General features: G+C 42.8%; 1 protein-coding gene across 1 annotated transcript in view; it reads right to left on the reverse strand.

The window, feature by feature from the left end:
* The window catches only part of COMP (cartilage oligomeric matrix protein), a 181,728-nt gene that overhangs the window by 108,215 nt on the left and 46,798 nt on the right, over positions 1 to 26,715 (reverse strand). The window contains exons 5-11 of the mRNA XM_069217074.1: positions 24,085 to 24,222; positions 11,096 to 11,170; positions 9,905 to 10,057; positions 8,388 to 8,492; positions 8,191 to 8,298; positions 1,790 to 1,949; positions 157 to 275 (exon numbers count right to left, since the gene is read on the reverse strand). Of these exons, the coding sequence (XP_069073175.1) occupies positions 157 to 275; positions 1,790 to 1,949; positions 8,191 to 8,298; positions 8,388 to 8,492; positions 9,905 to 10,057; positions 11,096 to 11,170; positions 24,085 to 24,222 (858 nt within the window). The remainder of the gene's footprint in view (positions 1 to 156; positions 276 to 1,789; positions 1,950 to 8,190; positions 8,299 to 8,387; positions 8,493 to 9,904; positions 10,058 to 11,095; positions 11,171 to 24,084; positions 24,223 to 26,715) is intronic.

Genomic DNA, 26,715 nt, shown 5'->3' on the forward strand with positions numbered 1-26,715 from the left:
CTGAAATGTATTTGTCGTCATAGATTTCAACAGGTTCACCCTCTAATGCCACCTAAACTCACCCTCTTTGTTGACTCAAAAAGTTGAGAGATTGGCTTAAACCCTTCCTAACAATCTTTCCTTCAGCTCATTCAACAGACTGGGCTTCAGTTTTACCTGGTCTGGGTTCCTGACGTTGGGACAGCTGTCGCACACGTCCCCTACACCATCGCCGTCACTGTCCCTTTGGTCGCGGTTTGAGATTCGTTTGCAGTTGTCGAGTATGTTTTTAATCCCTGTAACAAGATGGAGCCTGTAAGTTTACTTGTAAGTCATGGTTCATAAGTTACACAGGATGCCTTAAATGTACCATTTACCACTAAAAAAGATTTAATGAATTCAATAAAAAATGCCATAATTGTTGTGTATCATTAACCTTCTATTAATGGAGACAAAGAGGTCTTTAGGCCATGTTTGTTTGGCCTACTTACGCTTTTAGTTCTTGAATTTGGTCAATAAATGCTTCTGAACATTTCCTTAAGGTGAAGACTGTAACAAACTAAGTAAAAAAATATTTTGGAAAAGTGCCATGCAACTTCTTTAGTCAGACCAGCAAGTGGGCTAGTTCCAGGCTAGCTTTCCCTAACCATTTCTAAAGATTCTTTTACCTGTGGTCAGGACGGCGTTTGCTTTAACAGCATCCCAAGACATTGTTTTGTGAGAAAGCGCAAACGTTTTTACAAAAAGGACTGTGAGGAGTAAAGGGGGAGCAGGCGGGAGAACAGGGCAGATGAAGAGTGGAAAAGCAGTGTGCAAGGGAGAGAAGAACAAATGGGATGGGTGAAAAAGCAATGCAGTGGAGAAGCAGACGAGGACCTGGTGAGAAGAACATGGAGTGGTGATGGTGGAGGGATGCATTCGAGAGAGCGAGCAGCACACATGGGGAACAGCAACACAGGGAGCAAGGGAAAAGCACACAAGGGAGAGTACAACTTAGAAGGGGTAGAATTACAGGAGAGAGAAACACTGAGCACAGGAGCATTTGGGGAGCACACAAGGGAGAGAGCTGGGAAACACATACACTCTATTGGCATGCCGAACTAAAATAAAAAATAGTTTCCTAAATGTAAGAACTGGAAGGGTACAAGTCAGCCAAACCAAGAGGATGGTAAAGAGCTATGCTCCACGGGTGGGACAAACACAAGATGGAATAAGATGGATAAAACAAGCCATCGAATGAAAAGCAAAGAAGTGAGAGTGCAATTAAAGGCAAACAAAGGTAAGCAATAGAGAAGCCTTCAAGCCCCCTGTAAGTTCTTGGTAAGCCCACAGTAGGTCTTTTTCAACCAGACAGCTGTCCAGTTTGGTGAACTCGACCTAACAAGCCCTTGCAAATCGAACAGGTTTAGCCTTGGAGAGCGTGCAATGCTTTTATAATTCAGTTTTGCAAATATATGAAAAATACACAAAAAAATGCTATTGTTTAAAAAATATAAAAATAAAAGGAGTGCCGGAGCAGCCCAGGCACACTATCCTCGGCCCTGAAGTGAACTAATTTTCAGACGGCTGTGCACATGTGATCAAGCAAAATGACATCTCTCACAGTGCAAGAGAGACAGCAGCTAAAAATAAACTAGGATTAATGTGATGGGGAAATGCTAATGTGAATGACAGTTGAACAGACCAATGGGTAGACTGACATTTCTTCTATGTTTGTATATATGTACGTATTTCTGTTAAGAAGTTTTTAGAGAACATGGCTTTGGCAACACAACTAATGTCTCTAAATCAGACCTAATAAATGACTCACCATCCCCATCAATATCATCATCGCATTCATCGCCCCTCCCGTCTAGGTCAGTGTCTCGTTGATCATCATTTTTAGCATTGCGGCAGTTGTCGCACACATCTCCATAGTTGTCCTTATCTGTATTCTTCTGCTCCACATTGCGCACAAAGACACAATTATCCTGCCAAGAAGGAGTAATGTAAAGTCGGTTTTCATTGGACATTCACAGCTCACAGTTTACAGACAAAGGATTCTATTAAGAGTTTGGTGGACATAGTACTCTGCCACAAATGTCACTGGGTATCCTGCCTGCCAAACCCGTAGTTCTCACTCTGTATTTAGAGTTAGGGATCTCACTATATTTTCACCAGCCAAGTCGTTAAGATCTTCAGTCAAAGTTCCTCACACTGTCCGCCCTATTTAGGGTAGATGGTCTGGCATATTTTTTTAGGACCACTAGGAAAGGCCAGCGGCCCGAACAGAAAAGCAAATAAATGACCCCCACATGCTGGGAGAAAAAAAAGACAGCTTGTCAGGGGCATTAAGTTTTAGAGTTTAAAAAACAAACTCACACTTTGAAAAAAACAAAAAATGTTTCTGTGTAAATGCACTGTTGTGTGGATGCATTGAACATGATATCCGCACAACACAACTCACCATGTCACTCGCAATCACCATCTCCACCACCAACACACAGACCCAACAAAATGCCTTTTAGGCCTGCTGGATGAGGAACACAATATAGAGAAACAACATAAGAGGAGGTGGACTAGCTGTCATATTCAAACAAACAATACATCTCAGGTTGTGAGGCCCTCATCACCAGATGCAACCCTACATCAACTTCCTCCTGTAACGTCCTCCTCCTTTACAGACCACCACCTATCAATTCAACATTCCCAGACATATTTCTGGACACAGTTTCAAGCCCTGTAACATAATACTTCAAGTTATGTATTGTTGGGAACCTAAACATTTGGTTTGCAAACCCAATATGCCCCAACCAAAAGCTATCATCACTGGCCTACTCACATTAAACCTACATCAGATATTACACAATTCCACACACATCGCTGGATACATCCTGGATGTCATTTTTGCAAACCCAGTACTAATTACTGTTCAAAGCATCACACCAGTCACATGGTCAGACCACCACATTTGGTAACTTTCCAACATAAAACACCACAAATCAGCACACCCAAGACCACCATACATACATCCACCTATCGACCATGGAACAAACTCAATTTTGAATACTTAGAAACACAACTAGCAGCCAACACAGATCTAGACACAATAAATTCTGTTCAAAAACTTTATGAGTAGCTACATGAAGCTTTCAATATCCTAATACCACTCAGAAAAAGAAAACAGGAGAAAAGAAAACAAGCACCTTGGAGAAATAAAGAACTAAAAAAGATAAAACAACAAATCAGAAGTAATTTGCAAATAAAGAATTCTATAAAATTCTCAACTAGTTTCAAAGACCTAAATGCATGGAGGGAACTCACCCCATTACTCAAGAATTCACAGACAAACTGGCAAATCATTACACAACCAAGGCAAACACAATAGACTCCTATTGAAAACAAAGGAAAACCAGCAGCACAAACCTGTTTCCAAAAAGTCAACCCAGCCTCTGCACTCCTTCAAACAAATATCACAAAGTGAATTTTACTAAAGAAAACAAACATGGAACCGCATGACCCCAACAACTACAGACCATTCACAAATGGACCTTTCCTGGGCAAACTGATAGAGAGAGCCTACGCCCATATGCTACAAGTCATTGAAGATAAGTCCATACTTTCAGACTACCAAACTGGATTCCACCCACGAAGAGGCACTGAATGTGTCCTCGGCACCATCTGGGATGATCTTCAAAACACAATAGACTACAATGGAGTTGCTGTACTACTTCTCCTGGACCTCTCTGCTGCATTTGACACAGTTGACCATGACACCCTAATACAAAGACTCTATGAAGCCAGCATAAAGGGGGAATGCTCTCGACTGGATCACGTCCTACCTTCAAAACAGAACTAATGTCATCCATACTCCCCCTTTCTCGTCCAAACCCTACTTCACAAAAGCAGGAGTCCCTCAAGGCTCAGTCCCTCACCCACGATCTACATGATGTCATTACCGGCAATGATCAATGAATTTCAACTCACATGCTACCATTATGCAGATGACACACAAATACTCCTTAAGCTGGAATGTCCCAAAGACATTGGAAACTCACAAATCTTCAGTTGCCTCAAAGCCGTTGATCAGTGGATGACATGGAGCCATCTCAAACTGAATGCTTCCAAAATGGAAATATTCACATGTGGCGATTAGAAAAATCATGACCCACTCTGCGCCTGGCCTGATGATCTGGGACCATCTCCTAAAGTATCTAAGGAAGTAAGAAACCTTGGAATTACCATGGACTCCAAGTTAACAATGAATGCTCAAGTGGACAAATTAGCGAGATCAAGATTCATCACCATGAAAACTGTGCAACGCATCTTTCCCCCACCTTAAATTTCCACACAAGATGCAGGCTATTATCATTCTTGTACTATCTGAACCAGATTACGCCAATGGCCTCTACCATGGATCATCTCTATCTACTATAAAAAAACTACAATGCATTCAGTACTCGGCTGCCAGACTACTTCTACATGTAAAGCCACAAGCCGACATCTCCCTTGCCTTGAGGGCCCTGCATTGGATACCATTTGCAAGAAGATCCACCTTCAAGCTGCTTTGTATCAACCACAAAGCAATGCATGGAACAGGACCGCTTTTCATCAGGAATAAAATCACCAAATACATTCAACAAAGAAATCGCTGCTCAAGATTGGCACCCCACCTCAAAATACCACCATACAAGAAAAAGACAATAGGTGGTACATCTTTCTCTGTTCAGCTGCCAAATTATGGAATTCATTACCCCCAAATATAAGATCCACGGATAACTATCTTTCTTTCAAAAGACTACTCAAGAGTTAGCTTTTTCCTACATAAGCACCATACTCCAACAGCAATGGACTGCATATCCCTGTGTATGTAAACAGTTTTATAATCTGACTATATGTATATATCTAGATATGTGTATTTCTTAGTACAAATATGTATAATAACTATTTTATCTTAAAATATATACATGCTCTTTAGGCCTGTTTAACAAATGTATATTTTAACTATGGTTAAATGTATATACGTATGTATATGTATATGTATGTGTAGGTGTATATATGTGTATATATCAATATATTATGTACATGTGTGTGTGTAGGTATATATATATATTCTACCCTTGACGTGTTCATAGGTCATTGCAAAATTTCTATATAAGTTGTTTCATTAGATGCTTATGAATCTCTGTTTTCATTTTATCTATCATGATAGGTAAATATTATCTTAACTATCTACAAAATTTCACTATTGAAATATTGAGGAAAGATAAAATAACGTTATAAAAGTACGCAAATAAATTAACTTCAAATACTGCAACTCTTGAAAGTCTGTGTTTATACGATATAATGTTAAATCTCAATATATTATATTCCTTACACATATATTCCCTTATTATCTAATCATGTATATATACATTTACTACTTTAGTCTTACTGTACAAGAGGAAAAAATACTGTCTTGAAAGCTTTACTCTGTCTCACCATCACCCTATACCTCTGTCAATCCATCCTGTATCTCCACCTTCTGACGCATCCCAAATCCATTCTACTATTATGATCTCTAAAATTACCCTCCTAGACTCTTCCACCCACTTCCCCTCCTGGCTCACCCCAAACCTCAGTTTACGACTATGATCTCCCAAACAACCCTACTAAATTCTCTCACCTGCATCTCTCCTTTGACTCATCCCAAACCCTATTTTACTATTATGACCTCCCTAATCCCTTTCTACAGACTTTTACATCCTCCATCTCGCCTTTCCTCATCCCAAACCTCATCTTACTACTATGATCTCCAAATTAGCACTTCTGGATTCTTCCCACCTCTATCCCTCCATTATTCTACTCAATTCAACTAACAGATTTGCATGTCCTCTGCTCAAATTAACTCATGCCTCCCTATACTAATACTAATATTGTACTCATATTTCCCTATAGTAATCCACCACTAATCCTTCTGGGTTCCGGAGTAGCGTGCTACTCGCCAGAAAAGTTATTTGATGCCTTGTCTGGGTAGTAAGCACTATATAAATGCATTACAATTACAGTGAAACTTCAGTTCCTTCAGAGGACCTGTGATCGCAGCAGTATCTCTGTAGGCACTAAAGTCTCTGTCTCCTGGTGGAACTCTAAATACGAGAGACTCTCCAGGGTGGCACCTCTTCATCTCCAATCTAACATCCTGGTTCTTAGTATAGTTTCTGGTATGTCAGGGCATCATGGCTGAGGGCCTGGGAAGTCAGGCAGCATGTCTTAATGATGATGCAGGCTTGAAGGAGAGATTATTGGGGTCATGTTGTCCAACTTTTTCAAACAGTTTAATGAGACGTGCTGCATTGTATAGGATACCAATAGGGCTGCCAGAGCAGGTGCTGTCAAAGCTGTCTAGAAATCAATCTAGACAGGCAGAACTACGGACATCCACCGACCCATCTTAACAAGAAAGAAGAAAACCTACTGGGGCATCCAACTCATTAAACTTTCACATTAACCAACACAAACCATTTCTGAACTGGCTAAGCTAGACAGTTCACAGCTATCAAACATAACCTAGCAACCAGTTGATTAAGGTTAAACCAATAACAGTTGAAAAAGGGTGCCTACATTATAAAAACGCTTTGGTGTCCTAACAAAGGGTAGAAGTGCTACACAAATGCTGAAGACATAACTTAACTTTGAATTTGGAAGGACAATTATGTATTTGCAGACTACCTTCAGGCCCTCGCTACCGGTCAGTGAGTACCTGAGCACCCCTTTTGTCGCTGAACTGTGTGTTACAGCGATGAGCTACTCCTCTCTTGGTTGCTGTCCTAAGCACTAAGGCCAAGCAGAGGCTAGCAGATGTGCTGAAGGACTTAACCAGAGTATCAGCAGGAAAAGAACCCGCATAGCCTTTGACCAGAGAATAAAGAAAACAGGCTTTCAAGTTGCTGAAGATTAAGCACATTTGAAGCATTTCAGCAATTTTCCAAATCAGACACATTCTGCTGAGAGAAGACTGCAACAACACTTCAGGAACCCTTTCATGTATCTTCCTGCTAATTCTAAATGAAAGCACTAATTACATGTTCCTTTCATTTCACTTTTCAAAGATCAAAGACTGCAAAACACTTCAAGATGCTACTGGTTCACAGACCGAGCCCAGATATCTCTATCACAGTGTCTGGCTCACTTATACGTTTCTTTTCATTGAATGCAATCGTTTTGACGGTGTCTGGTTCTTATACAGTGTGCCTCAACCTGGTCCTAAGGAGAAATTTGTTTTGCTCAGACAGCTACAGGAGGCAAACACAAAAGGGCTTCAAGGAGCTCTCATTTTCCCTTTTTAGGTTGAGCATACAAGCGCTCTGGCCTGTTGTAATATATCTGTGAGCTTTTAACCCTACCCACCGCACGCCCATCACGATCACTTTGTTATCATTGGTAAATGCTTTACCTTTGTCCCCACTTGGGGCAGTTTTGTTACCGTCTTGGACACCGACCCTGTTACATGAATAATTACTCAATTGTTGATACGTTTGACTGCAAGTGAACTTCTTTTTCCTTTTGTGTCTCTCCTTCGCGCTCATGGCGGCCGTGGCGCATTGAATCAGCTCGCTTATGCCAACTGTTTTACTTTTCATTTTCAATTTATGTGGCAAGAAAAGTCCAGTTAGGAATTTACAACACTAATAGCTCTAACTCAAGCAAACGCGAGAGCCATTGCATTGCAAATGCTTGTTGCTACCCTGCCCCTGCCTATCCCTAACAAGGTATGCCTACCCATTTAAAAGGAGCCATGCACTTGCTTTTGCCTGCATGCAGATCAATGTTTCCCATGGAAAAAAATCTCTTCCACCACACCTTGTTGAATTTAGAGGTGATCCCAAACCTTAACACACACACGTCACCTTTTTATTGGTGTACATTGACAAATGTTTGCAGAGCTGGACACGACCTGCAGTTTAATTGTGAATGCCACAATATTCCAAATTTGTGGCAGCTTTCAGATGTTTTGCATCAACAGACCTCCTACCTCTCCTTTTCATGTGTTTAAGCACAACAAATCTAACATTAGAGAAAGGCAGAACAACATACAGGAGAATTGTGCTAATCCTTTTTAAAGAAAAGAGAATTAATTGGCCAGCAAAGGTTTACTTTTTTGTGCTAACATGAACAAAGAAAACCCCAGCCATAGAGCGGGAGCAATCCATGAAATATTTGATATTAAGGATACATTTTAGGGATAATGACCTCGGAGTTTGCTATCCCATCACCATCAGCATCATCGTCGCAGGCATCCCCAATGCCATCCCTGTCGGCGTCCTCCTGGCCAGAGTTCGGCACGGTCACACAGTTATCCTAGCAAAGAGGTAGATTTGTAGACTGTTAATCCATTCTGGTACTCTGGGAGATGCACAATTTCTTCACAATTGACATGCTTCTCTTACCTTTCTACAGTTTTGTTCCGGGCATCGCAGTTTTTCATCAGGGAATCCATCGATATCAGTGTCGCGCCCGCACATGTAGCCATTCCCAGCCCAGCCGACGTCACACTACATGGACAGGGAAGAGATTGTTAGCAACCCTGCTCTCTTAACTTTTGCTAGAACTGTCTTCAAGCACTATCAGAAGAGTGCCCTACTGTATTGTAGTAACTGGGCACAACTCCAAAGCTTTTGCTTTGACTCACTCTTTTACTACTTCTGCCTTACTCCATTTTATGTGCAATACAACTTTTATGCCACATAGCTGTACGCGGAAATTTACAGATATTTACAGATATTAATAGCACTACTTTGTTTTTGTGATTCAGAGGTTCTCAGAAGTTCTCCTGGAATTCTTTGTGAATTCCTAAAATGTCAATCACAGGACTAACTCTACTCCAACAAATTTTCACAGTGTTCACCGCTTAGTAGGCCAGGTCCAAAGGAGAGCGCGGTAGAAAGAATAATGCATCTCCACTTGTCCCCCTAAGAGTCATATTCCTGTGAAACTGTGGGAAGACAGCTTCAGAGGTGCAAACACTAGAAGTGGCTTCCACAAAAAGTCACTCCTTGTTTGAAACACCAGGCAGGATGGTCCCGATTTATAATTTTAGGTTGTGAGAGCAAATCAAAGGCCGCAACATTCAATGGGGTTTGTAAAAAAAAATCGCACTCTGGCCACCGGAAGCATTTCAGTGACTTGTGGAAGCTATTCAAATAAAAAAGCTCCAAAACTGGGAGAAAAAATGCACACGTGAACCAATGAATTGGATTCATTGACTTGCTGACTGGAGGTTTCGGTGGGTTTTTTTGGACTCAAAAAAAGGGTTTTAAAATGGCTTCAATGAAACACAGACCTACCCCCTAGAAGCAGAGTCAGAGGGTCTGTTGGTTGCCATATAGAGGTGGAAGAGTGTGTGGCACAAGGTGGAATACAATGGACCCCTAGGCAAGGGTTCTGCAAAGTCGGTCCTGGAGAGCCGGGTCCATGCCAGGTTTTTAGCATATCCACATTTAGAAAAATGTAGATTTCTGAAACATCTTTTTTCTAAATGTGGATATGCTAAAAACCTGGCATGGACCTGGCTCTCCAGGACCGACTTTGCAGAACCCTGCCCTAGACTATCACTAGGAGCGTCCATTGAATTGTAAAGCAGTATTACTACACCAGGTTGCTGTATTACAGTGGCTTTACAAGTTATTCCCCTAAAAATCCTATGAAACAGGGCATAACATGCAGAAATCAGTGTCAACCTGTAATTCCAGACCATGTTCCAGGAACAAAGTCCTCCAGGTAAGACCTGGACGATTTTTATTCTCTTTGAAAAAAGTTTTAATACTGGGTGCGGTAATATCACAGGAGTTGTCTGTTAAATTCATGAGTGAGAGCTACAGTGTTTGCAAAGAATGGCATAGGGGAATCATACTTTGGCCCTAAAAATCCTACAACAGTCATCAAAGAGTAAAATCCTGGGAATTACCATGCACAGTGCAGTCCCATCGCGCTCAATAGCGCAGCTCGCTCTTTCGTGGCATGGGCTAGATTGTCCAGGTCCACAAATTCGCTCCATCCTGCAGCCAGAGGTCTGGCCTCCAACATAGCCCGGTTTACAGGGCCCACACCTGTATGAACCCTTAAAAGAAGAGCAGAGGTTTTTATTGTGAAATACAAATGTTTTTTTTGATAAAGAACAACAAAACCTACGTGAACATGTGTATAAGCGAGAAAATCTGCATATATAAAGATACATAGGTCCAACGCAGGTCCATGAGTATAGGATCCAGGCCAGATTTTCAGGCTAACCACTGGCAATGTAAATTATTTTCGTCCAGATAAACTGTTGGCTAACTTATGTTCTGCGGGTATCAGGAGAGCCTGAAAATCTGGGGTTGATTCGTCACCTCCAATCCTACATTGGACACTCTTTTTTGGTGTCATTAAAATATTTCAAACTCTGTTTTTTGTAATTTTTGGAGTAATCCATTTGCTAAAGGAATTGGAAAAATAAAATGTATTTTTTATAAAAATCAGAAAAAAGAAAATAGTGAAATAATTCAAAACTATCCCCATCAAATATCATCAAATCTGCCTTGCGAGTACAATTAATTTACTGCCCACACGAAAATGGTGAAAAGTGATCCAGTCATTTTCAAGGAATAAAAAGTTTGAAGGAGGTTCTTGACTCGCCTAGAATTTAGGCTTTAAATGCGCTAAAATGCAAAAAAAAAAAAAGAAAGCTCAAGCCCTGGCTGGTCTGCAAGGTATTTTCTGCTTGAACACAAAGGAAATGATTCCAATAGAGTACCCTACATTGCCCTCCCTGAGTGTAGATGTGTACCCCAAAGTGACATGTACAAAGTTAGCGGACCAAAACAAAAGTCAGAAAAAACATCCATTACTCAGTCAGTGTCATGGTAACTTGGACAAACCTTGACTCCAACCTGAATAACCCCCAAAACACCACAAAACAGACATCAAACGTTATTCAAAACAAGTTCAAGCTTCGTGTGCGTCTGTGTGGGTGATGTGCATTTTATTTTAAGTGTCAAATTAAAAACACAATAAATAACTCTTAAACTGCAAATATTAGGGTGCATTGTCACGCTTCTCCCCTGCTTTTCGTCAACAGCAATCAACATGGAAGCAAAACAGATGCACCGCCTGCATTTACCAGTGTGTTGACGCAGATGGAGTTTGGGACGCATACAGCGTTCAGGCTTTCACATTCATCTACGTCACTGCAGATCTACAAAAATAAAGAAAATGCAAGTAATTTATAAATGCTGCATTTTTAGGGGTGTGTAATTCATCAGTGATCCAGTTTTTCCTAAATGAAAACGTTTGGTTTACTCTTTGATAGGCCTTGAATGGAAGGAGATGTGTGTGTTAAAAATCATGTGGCATTTGTACAATCACTGCATTGTACATTTTCTATTAATATGTGATGTGAAGGGCACTCAGCAGGCAGGAAACCAAACTGTGCCTCCTGGAGCACTCTCCATACACTGTTTTCTGGCCTTATGTTGTAATTTGGCTCCACCACAAGATGGCGCCATAAGACTGCTGTCTTACAAGATGTTACCAAAGTGCTGGCTGCACTAGAGCTGGGCGGCACATTCCGGCCAGTCAACAGTGTTAAGAGGCAAAACCACTGCCAGACGTCTGCTATATAAATGCTGATTGGTATACCCCCAGTATAACACAGGACATCTTATATCTGTGGTAAATAGTTTTCCTAAGTATCTGCTAGGGATCTGGTCCACCTTGGCTTAGACCGATTCCTCTGACAAACAAACATTTCTGGCTCCTAGGTATCTGTCTTACATCCCAGGCCAGCTGCATGAGTACTGGCCATCTATTTATGTATCCCAATGCCATTGCTCACCTTCTTCAGGATGAACCTCAAGACGTGGCTCTTCAGATGAGGCCCCGCCAGCGCCTTGAGACCCTCACGAGTGAGTAGCTGCGGTTTACCAAAACTGATTGATTGACAATGTTGTTTACTTACGGCCCAGCACATTAATGGATTCAATCAACATTACCTAATGCTGGAGGAATCATCGTTCTGTATTTTATTCCAACCACCCACCCATGCTCACTGGACTTTCTGTTTATTGCGGCACAAAAAACTTGTAATCGGTTCTACAAAAAGACATTTTATGGGTCAAAATATTGAAAGTTCTAATCTGGAAGTTCTTAAGTGAGCAGACCCAGCCTGAAACAGTGACTGTCTTTGATAACCTGTCAGTGGGGGTTCCCGCCGGAGTCTCTGGGGTTCCCTTGGTGGCCAGAAGTGGAGCTATTATAGCACAGTCTTCTAGGCCAGCGGTTCCCAACCTTTTGACTTCTGTGGACCCACATTTTATCATTACTGGAACAGGGGAACCCCCACTGAATCATTATTAGAATACGGGGACCCCACACTGAGTCATTACTGGAAGCCAGGGACCCCAGCTTAAACACTGTTTATGATTTGAACCATAAAACAACACACGAAAAATATAGGAACAAGCATTCTATCAAACACATACACAAATGATAACAGATTAAATTTTATTTGCAAACAAAATTAAAAAAAAGAAAATTCTAATTTTAATAGGAAGTTTGGAGTTTGTCTAAATTCAATAGAAGCCACACATCGTCCATGCTATATTTTGTTTGATGCATCTGCATTGCTCCCACTAATCAATCTAAGGATACTAATTTAATTTTTAGCCTCCAATTTCAAATTCCTTACAGTACGTTTTAAAATGTTAAATTGTACGTTTAGCATCTGTGTGTATATGTATATATATATATATATATATATATATATATATACACACATATAGTCACAGACCCCCTGAGGAGGCTTCGCGAACCCCCAGGGATCCCCGGACCACAGGTTGGGAACCACTGTTCTAGGCCAATTATCAGTCTTTCTAGGAGTTTTGAAGACTTTCCAAGTTCTGCACCTCATGAGATTACCATGCGATAGTGGTCACATCGCACTCTCACCACTGACTCTTTGTAACTCCTCCCGCACACTGTGGCAGCCATTTTGCACGGGCGGTCATTGTTTGTTGCCTCTGTTTCCCTGCACTTGTTTCTCATCATTAGTCCTTCCATGGCACAGCTACCTCCTAAGCTGTTCCTGCCCCTTTCTGCACACCACACCTATTATGTTGTGAGCCTGGTCCCATGTTTTTTCTGTGCCCTCTTTTAACCTCCCTCTCTTCATCTGACTGGTGTTAGCCCGGATATTCCATATAGATAGTCCCTGCCCATGCCTTGATGAGGAAGTCACCATGTTGTGTTGGGTGTAACTGGCTGTTGTGTTTTTTTCTGGGTGTTGTACACCCTTATCCCTTTCGCCTCCTCCGCCCTCCACAACTCAAATTTATCTTATCATTCATCTCCCCGCCTCTTATTCAAAGGAGTTCTCACCCCTGGAGCCAGGCAGTTGGTGGCATATAGTTTCTCAAAAGAAACTCCAGTTTTTATGTTGATTGCTCAAAGCACAGTGTCTTTGGAAATCCTGCCCTGGACCATTCAGATGCTTGACCTGTCCTACTACAGAGGACAAGTCATGGCCACATTGTCACGATGCTTGGTCTCAGCTGAGATCTCAAGGGCAAGAGTCCAAGATAGCAATATATGTGAGGTGTTAGACCAAAATCCTTATGCAAAATTAAACGCAATGAAACCCCTTGAGAAACCACAAGACTGAGAATGTGATCCAGTGAGAGACACTCGTTGAGTGACAATCTACTCTAAGGAGTGAGGCTCACACTAAACGAGTGAGAAGGCACCGAAAGGGACGGGACTAACAAACAATGAGACCAGAAAATGAGACTCATCCACTGCAAGTTAAAACCGTGCTTCAAGGTGACAAATTCACATTTAAAGAATGACACACGTTGTGCTGCAAGAAGTGAACCTCACACCCAAATGATTGTGACCCAAAGTATTGGACACACACCCACACAGCAAGACTGTGCTGCAAGTTCAAATCTTAGATAGGGCCTACCATATGAGCATGTTACTTTATAAGATGGGCAGAGTTAATGATATATGTTGCCTTCGAGGCTGCGGACCGGAGGGCACATTCTTCCACACACTCTGGAGCTGTCATGGGGACCAATGGACCTAGCCCGATATCAGGAGATTTTAGTGAACTTGGGATGTATGGTGGCAAAGCGTGATATTGCTCAGAGATGGGGCTCCAGGATTCCCTCATGGATACTAGACTGGGAGGTGGGAAGGAAACACTGTAAGTTGATGGAACGAGAGATCTATAAGGGACCAGACTGCCTGAAGAAATTTGGGAAAATCTGGAATAGCTGGGGGATAGCAACTGATAGGGAGTTCGGGTGAGTCGCACACACTCACCGCTAGTATTTGTTGGGAGGGTGAACGCGGCAACACAAAGGATTCATATGCACATGAGCTAGGATACTGGGATAGGGGAAACGAGATATGGGAAGTGGGGGATGGCATTGAAATCTTGTTTTGCAAATGTACTGCATTTGACCTGGGACATCACGGTGGTCAAGGGATTGGGTTTGTTATGGTAATGTTCCATACTTATATTTACGTGTATAAAACAAACATATTAAAAAAAAGACCACTGCAAGTTGAGAAACTCACAAAAAACATTAAGTGACACTGGCACCAAGAAGTGGGACTTACAAACAATTACTGAGAATGTCCTCCAAAAGTAAGACCCCTACCTAGCGAGTGAAACTGCATTTTGGGTCCAAAGAACTGAAAACACGACAAAGGAGACCTAAGAAACTTTTTATAAGATATTTGCTCCCCGCCACTTTTCGCCTTGTGATAGGGCTCTGCTCTTCTCTTCTCTTCTCTTTGCAAATGATAAATGAAGGCTTGTATGTGACTGAGTAAGAAGAAACAGGTGTACCCAGGTGCCACTGAACGACCCTCGGAGAGTATATTGGCAAATCGGACCTTTCATCTGAAGTTTCATCAGCTTGTAACTTCAACAGAGACTACAAAACATAGGACGCCAGCTTGAAATACCTTTAGCCTTCGCAGCCAGACCAACTCTTTCTGTCATACTAGATGTGGTTATGCCCACATAAAGGATCGGAATAACTAAGTGATAACAGCATTGTCTGAATTACCAGCATAAGATAATCGAAATGACATGACTATGTGACCTCAGTACATCAAGTATCCAATGTCTAATTAATTAATCTGAGTCCCTGGCTGCTAGAATTAGACTTTCGTCGTCTCTTACCAATGGGAATGGCCCTGAGGAAGGTGACCTATAACCATTAGGAACACCGAAACGCGCGTAGGCCGTTGGTTCCCACAGCACATCCTTGCTGCAGCGACACCACTCTTATCCGCTTTTCTTCCAACATAGACTATTTTTGTATTAGATTATTATAGATTTATATTTATTCATTTATTTTTTGAGTATTGTCTCCACATGTCTGTATTTGTATTTATAGTACATTTCATGTATTAGTCTATTAATGTTGTCATACGTGTAGGAAAATGTTGATTTGATCATATTGTTCAGTGTTGTCTAGTTTGACTGTGGTGTGACTGAATTAGAATACAAGTGTTTTATATACACATTTTATACTTTACAATTATTTGTCTATTGATACTATTCAATTAAAAGTTTTCCCTATTGTGATTCTGTTCCCTGTCTTCCCTTGTCATTATTCGATTTTGTCCAGCAGTCCGGCATCACTTTTTTGAATGACCTTAATTTATCAGTCTTCATTTATCAATCCCTACAGGGATCTATTTCTGAAGTTTATTATATCTTCAGGCATTATATGAATATTGTAGCTCACGTTGTAGCTTCTGCCACTGAACGACCAAGCCTGATGCAGGCCAATCAAATCGATCAAAGAAATCTCACCACATGTGAGTGGTGGAAAAATACAGAGTCACAGTTTTAATTATGGCATCAAACTGGCACCATAAATCACTGTTAGGAGTATGTAGTAACTAATAAAATATTGCTTCTGGCTGTTGAGCGCGGTTGCTGGCATCTTTCAGGCACAAGTCCATCCTTAGCTCACGAAACGCGGAAGGACAGAGGCACTGCAAATCACTGCCCTGCCTCCGGACAACTAATATTTAGCTTTCAGGTAGCTAAAATCTCCATTTCCTTGCAAGTGATGTAATCCCAAGAACAGCTGGGGCTTTGTAGTGTGCACAGCAAGACCATACTCTGTATGTGCTGGAGAGGGGTTTTGAGGCATTACAAGAACTCCCTGTTGGTTGAGCATCCTCTAGCAGTCCATCAATCAAATTAGGTATGGTAGTCTGGTGCATGAACCACTGTTCGTCATTCGTGAACTGGGGATGACATTACTTTAAGGACAACCTGGTGAACAGCGAGAACTTCTCCCAGAAGCCCATCACTGTGCGGCGTATATTCAGTGGGGGGGGGGGGGTGCTAAATCAAGAAATGAATCATCAAGCTGGGAATTGGTTTCTGAGACTTGGGTGTGGGAGTAGTTGGGCATCCGACTCAGAGAAGTGTTGTTTTTCTCCAAGAAGGGGGGAGATGTTGTGAGGAAGATAGGTTCATCCAGCACGGAGTCTTTCTGGTGCACAGCCAGGAGTCTGGACACAATGTCTGCTCCAGGGACTGGACAGGAAGTGTGGGGGGGAGCACAATACCCTAATGTATCGTAGAGAAGGGACAGCATAGGTGTAGACAAGCTTCCCTAGAAGTAGAGGAACAAATGTGCACACCAGAAAGAAAGAATACTTTATTAGTATACCTGTGTGGGTTATTCACCTTGTAGCCACAATCACAACTATGACCCCACCATTGATGAAGAGCCTGTCTGCGTGCCCATGCGCAACCATGGTATCACTGTATTAAAGATATTAGTATACTCCATCCATCTACTGATCAATCAGAATGCACACAGGAATTGTGCTCTAACTGGTTATGAAGGACTAATGGCCTGATTTAGATGTTGGCTGGGGGTTTATTCAGATGGCTCCACAGTCAACCCTAGAGTTGTCAGGAACTGCTGTCATGGCGGTTCTTGTCAATGCATTCTAAGTTTGACGGATGGTTCCATCAACATGATAGATGCACAGCAAACTTACAATATATATATTTTTTTATTTTCGAAAACAAAAACCCGAACTGGAATTTTGTTTTGGAAATAAAGAGAAAATGCCCCCCTTGCTATGGGAGTTGTCTCCTATGATGAGGGGGCATTTTGCAGTTTTCACTTCCTGTTACCACCAGGTTTTACCTGGCTGTGATGGACAGTGAAAACTGGCCGTGTGTTTGCACACTCTAAATTGAATGAAGCATTTCCTTTGTGGCGAAACGTCCGACAGGCCTTTCTCTGTTGGGCCATCAGAGGTTCATGTAGATGGTGGAGATAGAGTCATCACCGCCGTTGATATAATAAAGGTCCGCCCAACTCTGTCACCATTGCAATGGAGTACATCCTTCATCAAACTCTACGTCGGGTCCTAAGTCACATGTCTAAAACTTCATTGCCCTTCACCCTTGTGGCCGCCCTCACCTCCGGTTCAGGATGCATAACTTGGGTGGAGGCCATTATGTGTGTATACAGGGTATGGCCAGTAAAGCACAAACCAAGCTAATGAGCAATGTAGTACTTAACATTGGCAGAAGCTCAGGGATTTGATTCAGGATATTTTACAGTGAGGCAGATTACCCAGTTGATTCAAGAGAATGCCATTTATTAAGGTCATTAATGCTACATTAATGGTGCTAAGTTTGCTTCCAGCTTTTTAAAGAGGGAAGTTAGCTGAGTCAATGCTGAGAAAATACGTATTGTGGTGAGGCTTGGTCCACAAGTTATATTATATTCTGGTGGGTGATTGTTCATCCTGAGTAGAAGGTGGTTCAGCTGAGCTATCAATAGAGGGGCCTAGCCAATCCCAAGCAGAATAGCTCTGCCTCAATGGTTCTTCATCCAGACTTGTTCTCTTCAAACTGTACCTGATGAATTCTGTTGGTCTGGTTGAAACAGAGGCTTCTAAAGGAATATATCTGGGATCCAATTTCTGTAAATACCCAGGTCCTCTTCCCCAGAAGGTTCTGTGCACTGGACATGAAGTTTTGAAAGCAATCCTTTGGTGAGCTGGGAGCCGGCTGTTTGGTCTCAGCATGGAGTACTGGGGTCATATTTGTCTGTTTTGGCACTGTCCAGTTTCCTAATTCTGAATCATTTGAACAGTCTGCAATTGTTTATTTGTAAGGCTTGTATAGATGATCCAGCAGTAGATCCACCTACAGAGGGCCAGAAATCTGATTACTTTCATCTGGTGGCTGAACTGCAGCGCGGGGAGGAGTGCGGTAGAGCTTGAAAGAGTTTCCTAAAAATCATCAGACTAACTTTATTTCATTGGCCAACACATTACGTAAATGCATGGACATCAAAATTAATTAGTGCTCAAAAAAATAAAAACATTGAATCAGGAGTAATGGACAAAAACGAAACTCAGCCAGAACTGTGTATACAGAAAATGCAGCAGAAGAAATGGGAATTTGTGTGTTTCTTCTAAATCAGCACTACTAAGTTTTAAGTGAACATCACATACCTGTAGGCCTGTGCGTATTGACATGCCAATTCAATGCTGGAACCACACATACATTTGGTTTTTCCAAAGCCAGCAGTGAGTACATTTTCAGTTGTGAATGGAGGTGAACCACTGCCCTATTCAAAGGTGTTACAGGGAAATATGGTATAATATGTTCTTGTAGAGGAAACACATTATCTGTGGAAATGTTCTCATACAGCATTTTCAACATTCGCAATAATGCTTACGAACATATTTTTGCATATGTGTTGTCCGTGAAATCTACGACTGACATACATTTCTGAGAGCATATAATATTTATGTATACAGAATGCTTAGAAACGTTGTAAGGAAATGCCTCCTTGGCATGGTTACCCCTGACCTTTTGCCTTTGGTGATGCTAAGTTATGATTTGAAAGTGTGCTGGGACCCTGATAACCAGGCCCCAGCACCAGTGTTCTTTCCTTAAACTGTACCTTTGTCTCCACAATTGGCACAAGACTGGCACCCAGGTAAGTCCCTTGTAACTGGTACCAAGGGCCCTGATGCCAGGGAAGGTCTCTAAGGGCTGCAGCATGTCTTATGCCACACTAGGGACCCCTCACTCAGCACATACACACTGCTTGCCAGCTTGTGTGTGCTGGTGGGGAGAAAATGACTAAGTTGACATGGCACTCCCCTCAGAGTGCCATGCCACCCTCACACTGCCTGTGGCATAGGTAAGTCACCCCTCTAGCAGGCCTTACAGCCTTAAGGCAGGGTGCACTATACCACAGGTGAGGGCATATGTGCATGAGCACTATGCACCTACACTGTCTAAGGAAAACCTTAGACATTGTAAGTGCAGGGTAGCCATAAGAGTATATGGTCTGGGAGTCTGTCAAACACGAACTCCACAGCACCATAATGGCTACACTGAAAACTGGGAAGTCTGGTATCAAACTTCTCAGCACAATAAATGCTCACTGATGCCAGTGTACACTTTATTGTAAAATACACCCGGAGGGCATCTTAGAGATGCCCCCTGAAAACATACCTGACTTCCAGTGTGGGCTGACTAGTTTCTGCCAGCCTGCCACACACCAGACATGTTGCTGGCCACATGGGGCGAGTGCCTTTGTCACTCTGTGGCCAGGAACAAAGCCTGTACTGGGTGGAGGTGCTTCTCACCTCCCCCTGCAGGAACTGTAACACCTGGCGGTGAGCCTCAAAGGCTCACCCCCTTTGTTACAGCGCCACAGGGCATCCCAGCTAGTGGAGATGCCTGCCCCTCCGGCCACTGCCCCCCACTTTTGGCGGCAAGGCTGGAGGAGATAATGAGAAAAGCAAGGAGGAGTCACCCCCCAGTCAGGACAGCCTCTAAGGTGTCCTGAGCTGAGGTGACTCTTACTTTTAGAAATCCTCCATCTTGTAGAAGGAGGATTCCCCCAGTAGGATTAGGGATGTGCTCCCCTCCCCACAGGTAGGAGGCACAAAGAGGGTGTAGCCACCCTCAAGGACAGTAGCCATTGGCTACTGCCCTCCCAGACCTAAACACACCCATAAATTCAGTATTTAGGGGCTCCCAGAACCGAGGAAGATAGATTCCTGCAACCTAAAGAAGAAGAAGGACTGCAGTGAAGACGGAGACGACAACTGATTTGGCCCCAGCCCCACCGGCCTGTCTCCCTACTTCTAAGAAAACTGCAACAGCGACGCATCCAACAGGGTCCAGCGACCTCTGAAGCCTCAGGTGATTAACCTGCATCTATAGGACCAAGAAGCTCCTGAGAACAGCGGCCCTGTTTAACAAACTGCAACTTTCTGCAACAAAGAAGCAACTTTTAAAGACCACACGTTTCCCGCCGGAAGCGTGAGACTTTCCACTCTGCACCCGACACCCCCGGCTTGACCTGCGGAAAACTAACACTACAGGGAGGACTCCCCGACGACTGCGAGCCCGTGAGTAGCCAGAGTTGACCCCTCTGAGCCCCCACAGCGACGCCTGCAGAGGAAATCCAGAGGCTCCCCCTGACCGCGACTGCCTGTAACAAGGAACCCGACACCTGGAATCAGCACTGCACCCGCAGCCCCCAGGCCCTGAAGGAACCGAACTCCAGTGCAGGAGGGACCCCCAGGCGGCCCTCTACCTAGCCCAGGTGGTGGCTACCCCGAGGAGCCCCCGTGCCTGCCTGCATCATTGAAGAGAACCCCGGGTCTCCCCATTGATTCCTATCTGAAACCCGACGCCTGTTTGCACTCTGCACCCGGCCGCCTGTGTGCCGCTGAGGGTCTACTTTCTGTGCCTGCTGGTGTCCCCCCCCAGTGCCCTACAAAACCCCCCTGGTCTGCCCTCCGAGGACACGGTTACTTACCTGCTGGCAGACTGGAACCGGGGCACCCCTATTTCCATTGAAGCCTATGTGTTTTGGGCACCACTTTGACCTCTGCACCTGACCGGCCCTGAGCTGCTGGTGTGGTAACTTTGGGGTTGCCTTGAACCCCCAACAGTGGGCTACCTTGGAACCAACTTTGAATCCTGTAAGTGTTTTACTTACCTGTGAACTTAACATTTACTTACCTCCCCCAGGAAGTGTTGATCTTTGCACTGTGCCCCCTTCTAAAATAGCTTATTGGCATTTTTGTCAAAACTGTACATGCTATTGTGATTATTCAAAGTTCCTAGAATACCTGAGTAAAATACCTTTCATTTGAAGTATTACTTGTAAATCTTGAACCTGTGGTTCTTAAAATAAACTAAGAATAGATATTTTTCTATATAAAAACCTATTGGCCTGGATCAAGTGTTTGAGTGTGTGTTCCTTATTTATTGCCTGTGTGTGTACAACAAATGCTTAACACTACCCTCTGTTAAGCCTACTGCTCGACCGCACTACCACAAAATAGAGCATTAGAATTATCTCTTTTTGCCACTATCTTACCTCTAAGGGGAACCCTTGGACTCTGTGCACACTATTTCTTACTTTGAAATAGTATATACAGAGCCAACTTCATACAAACGTGCTCTAAATTTCGGAATAAAATAATGCAAGAAAATTTTCCATTTTTCACCTATAGCTTTGTGAATCAGGTTCCTTTTGATGATCATGGCGTCCCCTGTTCAACACTTGAATAGTCACTGATACTGTTTTGATTATATGACCTGGCACTGGACATAGGACCAAAAGATGATGCTGTCAAGCATCTCATTTTTTTTTTTTAAAGTGAGAAACCCATACCCTGACTTGATGCAAATTCGAGCAAATGGAAGACAATCGCACAGAATAAAAGATATTGGTAACAAACTAAATATAGTCCTCTGTTCTTAGTTTGATAAGCATTTTTGAGAATTGTTGCACTTGTCTCCAGTGTAACTGTCTGCTGAAAAACCTAACTTGTGAACTAGTGATGTAACTGAGGAACTTTCTGAGTCTGAGCTCTTTTGCATTCAGCAGCACACAGAACGTTTTGCGTTCATAAGAAAGACTCCCACACTTCTTAAGAAATAACCAGATCAGTTAGCCCCATAAACTGGCCATGGCTTAAGAATCCATAGATCCCTTGAGCATTGTGTTTCCTATGCTAAGTTGAAATCACTGAGAAACAGCTTGATTTAAAGATGCGTGCCTGCTAAAAGGGATTTTGGAATGCCACAGTTGAGAAAAACAATCCATTGACTATTGATATTTGGTATATTTAACTCTTGGAATGTTTGTTTCTCAACACTCCTGCATCAGCTATAATCTGGTGATGAGTCAGTGACATGTAAAGACAAGTCATGATATTACAAAAACAGCAGCAATCATTACCATTTCAAAGGATGAATGTTAACAGTATTAAGAAGGCATGAGCAGACACCTCCATGATTAAAAACAATCGTTAAGTATCTTATTGCAGTAATATCCTAAATCAGGATATGCACATGATTATGTCTGTTCTATAACAGAAATTAAGCGAACAACGTTTGTGGGGTATGTTGATTAGCAACTGCAAGAAAAATAAATTAGGTGTTCGCCCTCACCACTGGAAGCTTCACTGTTCTTTGTGCCTATGAATGAACATGCTTCTCAGATGTGGACTGATTACAGAGCACCGAAGCCAACTAAAATCAAATCAGCAGTACAGTGTTAATCTTGTTAAGGATTTACTTATACAATACAGTATCTTCCTGGATACTGGATTTGGAAGAAGGTTGTCTTCTATGTTAGAATAATCAGTAACCCTTGAAATTTAGAATAGTTGGAGTCAGATGAACAGTTCAGTGGTGAAAGACATCCCCCAATTTATAAAGGAAGTGGTGAATGCCACAGTGTAATTTCATTTTCCATCGATCTAGCATGACGTAAATTGTCCCAATTACTTTTCCTCTGATTTTCCCACTTCCACCAGCCATCGAAGGGTTTGCCATTACCCATCAAATTCTAAATCAGACCTTTTGTAATGACCTTGGACATAGGTCGCCTCCTATTTGAAATTCAACACTTTGTGAGTTTCAAGTATTACAGTGGTATGTTTACACATCTATTTTGATTATCTGCAGAAGAAAAAATTGAGAACCACTATTGCATTATTTCACACAAAGCAAGCCTGTGAAAGTGAACCTCCATATAAAAATCAGTCAACAATTAGCTTCAGAAATAAGACAAATACAAAAAACAATGTAAAGGTTGTGACGAGAACTAGAAACCCAATGAAAGACTACAGTTAGATCTGTAGGTGGAAAAAATGAAAAAGAGGTATCAGAATGTTCTGAATCAAGTGTCCCTTCTATGGAAGGTGATGATGTGGATGGTACTCGCTCACCATTCCCTTTTTTAATTCCTTCCAAATGGTTCTGGCCTGCTGATGCCCATAGGGGTTATCAGGTGACTGGTTGAAATTCATGCCGAGACCTCTGTTGGTGAATTTACACTTCCTTTGTTTTCTTCAAGGGCTGGATCATGTGGCGGATTTTTCTTTATGGCAATTTGGTCAAAGAAGAACTAAGGCTGTTATTACGACCCTGGCGGTCATGAAACTGTCAGGGCCGCGGTGGAGGTCGGACTGCAGCCAATGCGGTGGTCCGGCCTCCACATTTTGACCGTAGCGAAAGTGCTAAGGTCGGACCGCTGGCACCGTCAGGTTGCTGCCAGACAAAAGCCTGGCAGTGCCAGCGGTCTTAGTCTGCTGCCCTGGGAATTATGACCCCTGTGTCCGCCAGCCTTTGCATGGCGGTTCCACTCCCATGCAAAGGCTGGCGGAGACGGGTGCCGGAGGCCTCATGTGGGCTCCTGCACTACCCAGGCACTTAGCATGGGCAGTGCATGGGTCCCCATGGACAGCCACGTCACTCAAAGCAGGCAGTGAAAAGCGCCACAGATGCTGTCACACACTATGAACCGCAACATTGTCGCCGGCTCAATTATGAGCTGGAGTCAATATTTTGGTGGGTTTCCTGCTGTTTCCACCCGCTGGCCCTCTCTTAGTAGGGCCAGCGGGCGGAAGCCTGGACTGGCGGTCTTCAGTCCTAAATAGTTTGGCGTGCGGCCTCCACCGCCCACCTAACTCCTAATGAGGCCCTATGGGTATAAAGGCTTAACATTGTTGACCATTATTATAGAGAAATGTTGGCATACATATTGTTCAAGAACGTACCTGTTTATGCGCCTTCGCATATGCTAAGCCCACACCCTTGACCAATGGCCCTGTGTATCCCCGAGGACAAGGATCGCAGTAGAAACCAGGTGCAGTGTTGATACAGTCAACTTGATGGAAGCATGGATTGACGCTGCACTGCAATGAAGATGAGAAACTTAAGTAAATCGTTGTGCATTGCAAAAAAGATCCGCTACACCCTCAAACGGCATCGAGAAGCACGTACAATCAATGGAAAAATTCAACATTGACTAGAAATTCATAAGGAAACGTTTCCTTTGCTAACACCTGATGCAGGTGGCACACTAGCCAACAAGATGGCTCAGTTAGTTAAGAGGTCACTCCTGCCATTTGTACGATTTGAAGATTACAGGTCTGGGTCCTGGCAGGGGCTATTCAGCCTTTTATCTGTTTGATGATGATAAACACAGTATCAATACATATGGTAATAGCAACCCTTCATCATCTGCGGTGCTTGGAAACAGCAACATTATAGGATTAATTAGTATATAAAACAAGTTATTAATGTTGCTAGAGATAAATACGGGACCATAAAGTAAATTGACCTGCACATGTTGATTTCAATTCCAATAATGAGGGAAGGGGCCCATCATCTTATTATCAGACAAAGGAAAAATCCATTTGCACAGAGAGAGACCTTTCTACATCCAGGTAGAACCTCAGCAGATGGGAAATTTACTGTGTAATAATGGAAGAGCAGACCCCTTTATCCAAAGCTGTATTTAGCTCAACTTTTTGTTACTTTGGAGAACTTTGCAATGCAAATCCTCGTTTGAGTTGGATAGTAATTCTCACCCAACACTCTGAGAAGGGATTGTATCACTTTTGTCAGCATTAGTAGATCCGGGACCGAGTACTGAACGGAAATTTATGCAAGCAGCCTTTTTCTATGCATGCTCGTTATTCACTATGCATGAGGATAATTTACAGCATGCACGTGGTGGAAATGTGCATGCATGAGTTGTTTGAATTCTTGCATTTTATAATATTTTTCATTGTGAAGACGTTGTTTTTGCTACATCCTTTCAATTTGTGCTTCTGTTCCTTTCCATCCTCTGCTCCTCGAATGAATACTTTTACAGAGTAGAAAAGAAGGAGCGACTTTTTTTAAAATACCCCAAAATCAACACTTTGCTGGGTGTTACCCATCTTGTTGCTTGTTGACACCCAAGAATGACTCGACTATAGGAGTTTTTACTCCAGTGGACAATCTTCAACACCATCTGATTTCTGCAGGATCAAATTTGAGACCAGGCTATGTATGTGCTTTGCAGAGCGCTGGGCAATTGTTGAATTGGTGCCCGACAATTATACACAAGCCCTGGACCAACATTTGCCTCGGAGACTGGTACAGATGTTCTTTTGGCAAAACAAACTGCCCTGTATTGGTGAACGATTGTCCAGTAATAATGCTAAATTGCCTGCTCTCAGTGAAATTGGTGTGACCAGGTCTATGATTTGTGGGCAGAGCTGTCCATTGCTTCCGTGAAGCAGAAGTAGGGAATGTTGGTTGTATGATGGAACAACGCAGGCACTTACAACGCATGCCTTTACAACGCGGTAAGTACAATGCATGGTCATTACCACGCATGCACTTACCACGAAATGTTCTTACAATGCATATGCTTTTACCACAAATGTCTTTACCATGAAAATTTCATAGAAAAGGAATAGTTGGTAAAGGCATGTGCACGGTAAAAACTAGAGGTAAGTATAACATACATTTATATACACACACCTTTCCACCCAAAAACCCTACCTACCCTAAACCTAAAAAATTACCTTAACACCCCAATATCCATACCCACCCGAAAACCTATACACCCCTTACCACCCCAAAACCTAAAAATGCCCTTAGCACCCCAAAACCCATACCCACCCTAAAACCTAAACACCGCTTACCACACCAAACCCCATACTGACCCTAAAACCTAAAAAAAAACCTTACCACCTCAAAACCCATACCCACCCTAAAACCTAAAAATAACCTTACCACCTCATAACCCATGCACACCCTAAAACCTTAAAAACCCTTACCACCCCAAACCCCATAGCCACCCCAAAACCTAAAAAACCCTTACCACCCCAAACCCCATAGCCACCCTAAAACCTAAAAAACCCTTAACACCCCAAAACCCATACTCACCCTAAAGCCTAAAAATGCCCTTAACACCCCAAAACCCAAACCCACCCTAAAACCTAAAAATGCCCTTACCACCCCAAAACCCTTACCCACCCCAAAACCCAAAAGTGCTCTTAACACCCCAAAATCCATACCCACCCTAAAACCTAAACACCACTTACCACCCCAAACCCCCATACCCACTGTAAAAACTAACCACCCCAAAACATAAAAATGCCCTTACCACCCCAAAACCCATACCCACCCTAAAATCTAAACACCCATTACCACACCAAAACTCATACCCACCCTAAAACCTAAAAATGCCCTTACCACCCCAAACTCCATACCCACTCTAAAACCTAAACACCACTTACCACCCCAAACCCCCATACCCACTCTAAAAACGAACCACCCCAAAACATAAAAATGCCCTTACCACCCCAAAACCCATACCCACCCTAAAACCTAAACACCCATTACCACAC

Source organism: Pleurodeles waltl, chromosome 12 (assembly GCF_031143425.1).
Source record: "Pleurodeles waltl isolate 20211129_DDA chromosome 12, aPleWal1.hap1.20221129, whole genome shotgun sequence".
Lineage (NCBI taxonomy): Eukaryota > Metazoa > Chordata > Amphibia > Caudata > Salamandridae > Pleurodeles > Pleurodeles waltl.